We start from the raw sequence: 9,689 nt of genomic DNA, 5'->3' as shown, positions 1-9,689 counted from the left end.
TGTTCATGGGTTAGATTGAGTTGAGTTGAAAGATTTTTAGACCCAACCCAATAATTGGAGTTGTAAATTTTTTCAACCCAAATAACCAAATATTTGGGTTGGGTTGATTTGGGTTAATTAGGTTATTTATTTAAAATTTTGTTTTAAAAAGAAGCAAAATGAAAATATGTAAAAATCTAATCTAATTATTTTGATATATTGAATTAAGATTAACTATTCAATTTCAATTTATACTGGGAAAATTTTCTTTCTAAAATACAAAAAAACTACTTTTAAGGATTGTAAAGAATAAATTATTCAAAAAATATTAGAATTAAATAAAATTAAAATCAATATATGTATAAATACTTGTGTTATAAATAACAAAAAAAATATATTTATATATATATATATATATTAAAGTTAATAATAAATTCGGAATGGTTTTGGTTATATTAGGTGAATCCACGAATTTAATACAAATGAGTTGATAACCCAACTCAAATCACACGGGTTGGGTTGGGTTTATCGATTTTTTCAGAATTTTTTTTAACATCCCTAATTTTTACCCAAATTATATATATATATATATTAATTTTGAATGTTTCAAAAGTTTGTAATTTTTACTAATAAGGATATATTCGAATAAATTAACAACATTGAAGTGATAAAAATGACATAAAAGCTTTTACTGATACATATCTGCCAAATTTGAGGGGTTGTTGGCTCGAATTCAATGGTCACGTCTTTTTTCCCCGGAGACTTTTCATCTTGCCCTCTCTCCAAAAATCCATTCTTCCCTCATCTCTAATGGCTTTTCTCTCCATTCTCCCACTCCTATTTTCTTTCAAATGATTAAAAACCGAAATCAAAACCGAATCGATAGTAAATCATAGAAACTAGTTCAGTTAATAACTTTCAAGAACATAAAGGTTCGGTTCAGTTTGATCTCCAGTTTCATAAAAAATCGGACCAAACCACATGGTTATGAAATTGACAATTAAAAAAATATAAAATATCTACAGGTTCACTAAAGATGAATTATGGGAGAACAATATTATTCAAGAGAATATTTTCTCAATATAAAAAATTGTGTCACGGTTAGAGAGCACTTCCCTAAATTCTAATAGTAAATAACCATAAATAATTAAATAAGCTAAATACGAATTTTGAATATGTTTCAGTGGCGTTGCCCCGAACCCCATCAACGCATACCTCTGGATCCTCGTACTTGGTTAGTGATCGATCAACGAGATTCCTCTCGTACTTGGTTATTCGTAATATCATACCAAACTTGTACACTCCTAAATGCACATGCTCCCAAGTATTTCTCTTTAAAAAAAAAAAAAAAAAAAATCAATGAGTTGCTTTCTCCGATTAAAATCAATGACCTCATTGATAATCATATACATGTATTCATCCCTTTATACACAATCGTCTTCTTCATGTCTCCAAGTCGTTGTTTGTTTTTGTAAAGAAATTCAAACCAATTTTTAGCCTTAAAAAATTTGTGAGAGACACCGCGAATCCCAGCATTGTTTTCATCTCCCAGAACTTCTTTCTTCAATCCCACAAAAAGCCATTTCAATTCCATTTAAATCCTACAAATTCCACACTCCTTCCCAATTCAAAACCCCCTGTTAATCCGTCGAACATGGAGGTCGACGGCGGAGCCACGGCGGCGCCGCTGCCTCACCCGAGGAAATTCTCTCTCCCGGTCGACTCAGAACACAAATCCACCAAATTCAACATATTTTCCGTTGCAGCTCCCCATATGCGAACATTTCACCTTTCCTGGATTTCCTTCTGCGCTTGTTTCATTTCCAGTTTTGCAGCGGCTCCTCTGCTTCCGGTGATCCGCGACAACCTCAATTTAACCGACACCGACATTGGAAATGCCGGAATCGCCTCTGTCTCCGGCGCCGTCTTCGCTCGAATCATGATGGGTTCCGCCTGCGATTTGGTCGGACCACGTCTCGCCTCCGCTTCACTCATTCTCATAACTTCACCGGCGGTTTATTTAACCTCAATAGCCTCATCCCCTGTTTCGTTTCTCCTGGTCCGATTCTTCACCGGCTTCTCCCTCGCTACATTCGTCTCAACCCAATTCTGGATGAGCTCAATGTTCTCCTCCAACGTCGTCGGCACCGCCAACGGCGTCGCCGGCGGCTGGGGGAACTTAGGCGGCGGCGCAACACAGTTAATCATGCCATATGTTTTCGCCATCATCGAACACATTGGCGCAACGAAATTCACCGCTTGGAGAATCGCTTTCTTCATCCCAGCTCTGTTCCAAACGCTTTCAGCCTTCGCCGTTCTCCTCCTCGGCGAGGACACGCCGGACGGAAACTTCCGGCGGCTTCAAAAAACAGGGGAGAAGGCGAAAGACAAACTGTCGAAAGTGATGTACCATGGGATGACGAATTACAGGGGATGGATTTTGGCATTGACTTATGGGTATTGTTTTGGAGTGGAGTTGACTATTGATAATGTAATAGCGAATTACTTCTACGATAGGTTTAATTTGAATCTGCATACGGCGGGGATCGTGGCGGCGAGTTTTGGGTTGGCGAATCTGTTTTCGAGGCCGTACGGCGGAGTATTGTCGGATGTGGTGGCGAAGAGATATGGGATGAGAGGGAGATTGTGGGCTTTGTGGTTGGTGCAGACAATTGGAGGAGTTTTGTGTGTGATTCTTGGATTGGTTAATTCATTAAGTGCTTCCATTGCGATCATGATCGTTTTTTCAGTGTTTGTTCAAGCTGCTTGTGGACTTACTTTTGGTGTTGTTCCCTTTGTCTCTCGAAGGTACACAAATCTACAATCCCTTTCTTCTTAATAACAATGCTTTTCTAAATGTGAAATTCGATTCGGTTTTATCAATTTTGAGCTCATCAAATTGATCTATTTTTTAAAATAAGATCTATATTGTTGTCTAATAAAAAACAAAATTGATAACTGATTTTTGTTCGATTTAGTTTATTATTGATTTTTTGGTTTTCTTTTCTTTTTTTTTTTCTTCTTCCAATTTTTTATTTATATTTTAACTTTTTCTTTTTATTTTGAATGGATCATTTTTTATACTTTCAAATTAAAATTGGGTTTATGTTTCTATATATATTTTTTAAAATTTGACATTTTTGTTTTTTTTTTTTTCTTGTCATTTTTATAAATAACAAACATTATATACACAGCAATAATTATACATACCCCATAATAATTGGTCTTTTATCATGCATGTACAATAATACTTAAAATACAAAAAGGCAATTTTCTTTAGAAGAAAATACTAAAAGATACCTAACTTAAAGTTTATTTTGAAGGGTTTGTATACGTTTGGATTTTGTTTGCTTTTTTCAATAAACCAAACCAATGGTTAAATTCGGTTTGATTTTTTGGTTTTGCGATTTTTTTATTGCATTCCCAATACTTATCTCCATACAACTAACTCTAATTTATACTCTTAATTAAATTCTAAACTAATAATTGTATCAATCTAAACTTTGAATTTTCATAAGTGTATCAATATAAATATTGTGATACTTATAATTTTATCTATTATGTCTCTAAACTTTCATAAGCGGATTAATTTAGACTCTCAATTATAATGTTATATTTTGAAAATTGTTCCTGAATCAATTTTAATCATCTATTTTATTAATATGACATTTGGAAATCTATATACGTGTAAGAATTAGATGCATGAATTGTTTTTATATGTAATCTTAATAAAAAATTTAAATTGATTCACTTATAACAATTTAGAAGTTTAATTAAAACAATCATATGGTTTGCACTAGATTTGATATAATTATTAGTTCAAAATTTAAATTAATACAATCTAAAGTTTAGAAGTGTATATTGATATTTTTTTAAAGAAAAACAGGCTTAAGTATTATTTTAATTTGTGAACTTTTATATTCGCTTTTTTTAGCACAATATAGAATAGGAGGATTCAAACTAGACCCTTCTTAGTCACTAAACACATTCATTGAACTATGCTCGTTTTAACAACTTTTATATTATTATTCAACTGAGGTCTAAAAGGACACTCAAAACCAGCCCATCAATTTATTATATTATAAATAAAATTAAAATAAATAAAATAAAGGGGTCCAGTTATTCAACCGGGTCTAAAACCACAACTAATTCTAATAATTACGACATTAATGTCAACAAATAAAAGCCGAGAATAAAACAAAAAAAGAAAAAGAAAAAACACACTCCATTTCAAAATTTCAAACCTATTCAAGTATACTGCCTAACACAATTCACACCTCCTAATTTTGTTGACTTAAATCATGGCTTGTATTAATATATCTATATACTTTTCCAAATATAACAATGAAAAAACAATCAAACACTTCAAGGTGGAAAAATGTTATCTAATATCGAATTTATCGAGAAAATATCAACGTGGATAGATACATAATCAATCATGAAATTACTAGGATTAACTGATATATCGATATATCAATAAATATTTGAATCCTTGGTGACAGATCATTAGGAGTAATATCGGGGATGACGGGCGGGGGTGGGAACGTGGGGTCGGTGCTGACTCAGCTGATATTCTTTAGAGGCAACAGATACACAAAAGAGAGAGGAATAACTCTAATGGGAGTGATGATAATAGCTTGCACCCTCCCAATTGTATTGATTTATTTTCCTCAATGGGGCAGTATGTTATTTGGGCCTTCCTCGAAAATTGCTTCAGAGGAAGATTATTACTTGTCTGAATGGACCTCTGAGGAGAAAGCCGAAGGCTTCCATATGGCTAGCCTTAAATTTGCTGAGAATAGTCGATCTGAAAGAGGCAAAAGCCTTAAGGGCACTGCTGATGCTGATGATTCCTCCTCCCCTCATGTTTAAATTGCAAAACAAATTTCCTTTTCGAGACGTAAAAAGATAGTTACTTTCTAGAATGTATCCAAGTATTTTTCTCGTTGAGTATTCCATCTTCATGGACAAATTTACTCGACTAGCTTCTTTAGAGGGTCCCTCCTTATATTTTCCATCCTATTTATTTACCATAAATCAAATCAGCTTAAATCATATGTTTAGTCTCTAAACTTTGAAATTAGCGTTTATTTAGAAATATCTAAAAGTGTCTAATAAATCTTGTGTCTCTAATATGTTATTGATAAATTTTATTTTATTTTAATTTAATAGAGTTCTTATATGATAATTTTTGTTTTTGTATCTATCAAATTCATTAATTGTTACAAAAATTAAGAGACTATTTTTGTAATTTTGAATGTTTCGAAAGTTTGTATTTTTAGTATAAGCATATTTTTTAATAAATTAACAGTTTAACGTGATTTAAAAAAAAAAATGCTTTTACTCCTACATTTTTGCAAAATTTAAGTGGTTGTTGGCTCAAATTCACAACCTAGACTTTTAGAGTAGTATTTAAAAAACAATTGTCATGATGGTGGAATTATATGAATATATAGACCATCTATCATGATCACTATGGATTATTCGGGGTTCTAAGTTGAGATAAGATGTCTAGAGTTCATATGTCTATCTATAGAATTTATATATTTGTGTTTGAGTTGCAGAGTTATTTAGCCTGAGTTCATATGTCTATGTTTGGAATGCAGAGTTGAGTTCATATGTCTGGGTATCTGATGCAGTTTTTTGACCTCTAAATAATATGCTTTTATGATTACTACTTTTGTTTTGAAATTTTTTTATTCAATAATTTTATCCATCTTTGTTTGAATAAAATATGGATTGTAATATTTCTCTTTTAATTTTTAGAACTTTTCTTTCTTTCTTTTTTGGGCAATAAACAACAATTAACCCATTAAATTTCTTGTATAAATATGGTTAAATAAAATGAGAAACTAAAGCGAAATCAAAACTTTCTAGCCAATTTTTCTCCGTGAATTTCATTATCTTCTTCTTCCTATTAAATCCCCCCATCATCGTAAAAGCCAATGGAATGACACTATATTTCTTCAACAGTTTCACTTTCATTTCCTCTAAATTTGGAGGAACATCAGAGAAAAAATCTTTATTTTTCACTAATTCTTACTGGAAAATGTTTCAGGAAAAAAAATTCATTTTATGGTTTTTTTGTTATATATTGCATACTTTTCGTCTAAATATTCTTAAAACTCATTTGATGTGTGAATTCATTACGTATAAATATTGTTGGGGTTGATGCCCTAAACTCTCGTTGGGTCCTGTAGTTTATAAACACTTGTATTGAACAAACGCTTGTGATGTAATAATATGAGATATTGTCTTCATTGTTGTCTATGAAACATGAGATGTTTTATCTGCTTTACCACAAACTAATAAACTAAGATCCCTAGTTGTCGTTGTAACTTAAGCATGTATGTGGAGACATACAAGTGGATCATACCTTAAGTGATAACCAAATGGTTTGTAGTATATGGATATAGGAGGGAACCTTATCTTGGTGACACTACGGAAACGGCTCGCTTTGTAGATAATTACAAGTGTTGTGATGTGCTACAGATGGTCTAATCCTGATCATTCATGTGGAGACATGCAAGTGGAGGTGTCTTATACAAAGGAGTTTGTATAATACCGGACCACGAAGTGTATAGTCTCGTTATATAACGTCATTCATGACAAAGACTTCAATTCACTAGGATGACCATAGGTAACATGACCTTAATCCTGATTGAGTTGGGAACTCTTGCCTTTGAGGGCGGTCCTTTGATTTGCATGGGTGCGAGTGGCCAGATTGCCGACTCAAACCTATCACTTTGGGGATTCATCTAATTTGGGAGCTGGGAACTCAGCTACATAAGATGAAATTCACTCCTTCCTCGAAGCAAGGGTAAGTAGACAGATTGCTCCCTTAAAGGCTGATTCCGGGACTTGAACGATGTGGCTCCACGCACCTTCTCATGGCTCAAGAGGTGTCCACTCATAGTAGGACTATGATGTATTATTCATTAGAGGGATCGGTGGTACTTAAGGAGTTAGATGTATCTACAGGGGCATAACGGTAAATTAGTCCAGCTATACTTACGAGCATCTGTGAAGGGTTATCGTACTTTGACTGTTATATCTGATGGACACAGAAATATATCTGTGGTAAGAAAAGTGCAGCTGTCAGTCTTTAGTGGAGTGCTCACAATTAATGGATGGTAGATCTCGTGGCTAAAGAGTTAGTCAATTATTCACGTACCGTTGGAGCTTCAATCTACAAGTCCATAAGTTCCCTTGGTAGCTCAATGGATTCAAGTTGAGAATCAATTTTTGGGTCAGTTTGAAGTGTTCTGACAAGAAGGGGTTTGATTATATATGATATGATTAAACTGGTTCAATTATATATGATATAGTTAACATGATGTATGAGATACATTAATTGGAGGAAAATAATGTAAATATGATTTATATCAAGTAAAGGAGAAAGATGACTATGGTTTAAATATTGCATATGATGTGTGTGATATTAAAACTATAGGTTATAAATATAATATAATAAGTTAGTTATGATATTTATTTATATTTAAAACAATTATGAGATAATTGTTGGTGGTTTCTCCATAACCGTGCGTGAAAGTGGGAGGTTGTATTCAGTTTTCATAACTGAAAGGATAAAATGAAAAATGTTTTCATTTTGAAAGAGAATCGTAGTATCGCTTCATTGATTGTACACTGCCTATCATTTAGTTCACGAGAGACTACACGATAGCTCAAAGTGTTTTTCTAAACGATCGTGTACACGTGCATTTGTCTAAACGATCGTGTAATCTTTTACTAAGCGATCGCGTGTCTGAGCAAGATTCACTAAACGATCAGGCTTTTTTATCTAACGATCGTGTATCGTTACTAAACGATCAAGCACCAGTCTATATGATAGACTCTAAACTTTCCCACTTGCTTGGTTGTTGAGTGTGATCGTTGTGTCCTCCTTCCCTCTACCAAATCCAACAGAGTCCACACCTTCTGGATTCTCACTCTGAGAATACCAAGGTCACCGAATGGTAGTGTCTAAGAGGCTGCTTGTTCGTGGAGAAGATTATTCGTGTGCTAAGCGACAGCGAGAGATTTGGGTAGACAATTGCAGTGACAGTGAGAGGTGCTGGTCCCAGTTCTTGACGAGAGGATAGAAAAACAGAAGAAGAGTTCTTCAAAGGTATGTCTCTCGTTTCTTTGTATTTGTTTTATGAAAGCATGTTGTAATTTGTTAGTAGATGCATAACTGGTATGTATGTTTGTGAATGTTTGTAATTCTGTCACAATAAATTTGGAACGATCTTGCTTCCGCTCATAGGTTCTCTTTGATAAGAGTTCCTTTAAATATTGCACTTAATGTAGACAAAATAATATTTTTTATACAATCAATAACCCTACAACATACTTTAACAGTCATCAGTCATATAATAGTCAAAAATGGTTGTTGAAGTTGATTACCAAAGACGATTTTTTGCTGGAATTTGTAGCTGGAGGTGGTTTTAGAGTCTGAAGTTGGTCACATGAAGGTGTATTGGAGTTGTTTGTCAAACTTTTTCATCGGAGGTGCTTTTCGAATCCCGAATTTGGGTGGGCAAAAGTGGTTGTCGAAGTTGATCATCAAATATGATTTTCGCTAGAGATTGTAGTCGGAGGTGACTGTAGGAGCCCAAAGTTAGTCTCACAAAGGTGGTATTAGAGTTGGTTGTCGGAGTTTGTTGTCGAAGGTGATTGTCGAAGCCTTGAGTTGGTCGTCAGAGTTGCTCACTCAAAGGTGATCATCGAAGGTGATTTTCATCGGAGTTTGTAGTCAGAGGTGGTTGTCAGAGCCTACGAAGATGGTTATCAGAGTTGGCCATCGGAGTTTGTTTTCGGAGCCAATTGGTTATCGGAGTTGATAGTGCAAAGGTGGTCGTCGGAGTTGGGTCACCAGAGGTGGTTTTCAGAGTTGGTCACGCAAAGTTTGTCGAAGCTTGGAGTTGGTCGCCGGAGCTGTCATCATAGGTGATTGTCGGAGTCCGAATTTCTTCGTTGAAATTGACATCAAAGATGGGTGTCGGAGCCTGGAGTTGGTTACCAGAGTTGCCATCGGAGGTGATTATCAGAGTCTGGAGTTGGTCGCCAGAGTTGTCATTAGAGGTGGTTGTCGGAGCCCGAAGTTAGTTCTCGAAGTGTGACAGTGACCGATGGGTGGAGCCATTGAAAACATAGGAAGAAGGGAAAGTTGGGGTGAGTTGATAAAATATAACAACTCAACTCTACAAACATTTAAAGTTGGTGAACCAAACAATAAGTTGATATATTATACCAACTCAACTCAACTCATGTTGGTGAGCAAAACATCCCCTATATAGTTTGTTTAATTGATGTCTTAATTAACTTTATAAAATGTTTAATTTTATGTTACTTGGGTAAATTCGTTTACAAATTTGATTAAAAAAATCCAACTCGTTCATCTATTAGTTGGCTTCTTACTCTAATAGGAATATTAAAGTTGATTGTGAACACCGTTTGGAAGTCTTTCTTGGGGTTAATGCCCTAAAGTCTCGTGTCTTATAGTTTGTCAACAGTTTGTACGAACGCTTGTATTATATAATATACGATATTTACTTCACATCTTGTATTTTGCTTAGTTGCTTGTTTTATTTGTTTTACCACAAACCAATAAACATAAAATCCCTGGTTATTTGTATGTGACTCAAGCATGTATGTGGTGACATACAAGTAGATCATGTCTTGAGTGATAACCAAAATGGTCTGTAGTA

The 9,689-nt window shown here is 34.3% G+C and overlaps 1 protein-coding gene across 1 annotated transcript; it reads left to right on the top strand.

Annotated features, from left to right (window-relative positions):
- The first annotated feature begins 1,248 nt into the window (after positions 1-1,248).
- On the top strand, positions 1,249-5,098 carry LOC120080745 (high affinity nitrate transporter 2.5-like). Its single transcript, XM_039035369.2, has 2 exons — positions 1,249-2,787; positions 4,482-5,098. Exons 1-2 carry the CDS (start codon positions 1,634-1,636, stop codon positions 4,849-4,851), a joined length of 1,524 nt encoding a protein of 507 aa, XP_038891297.1. The 5' UTR covers positions 1,249-1,633; the 3' UTR covers positions 4,852-5,098.
- The last annotated feature ends 4,591 nt before the right edge of the window (positions 5,099-9,689 follow it).

Source organism: Benincasa hispida, chromosome 7 (genome assembly GCF_027475165.1).
Source record: "Benincasa hispida cultivar pf3 chromosome 7, pf3_genome.v1.1, whole genome shotgun sequence".
Taxonomy (NCBI): domain Eukaryota; kingdom Viridiplantae; phylum Streptophyta; class Magnoliopsida; order Cucurbitales; family Cucurbitaceae; genus Benincasa; species Benincasa hispida.
This window is presented reverse-complemented; position numbering and strand designations above follow the sequence as displayed.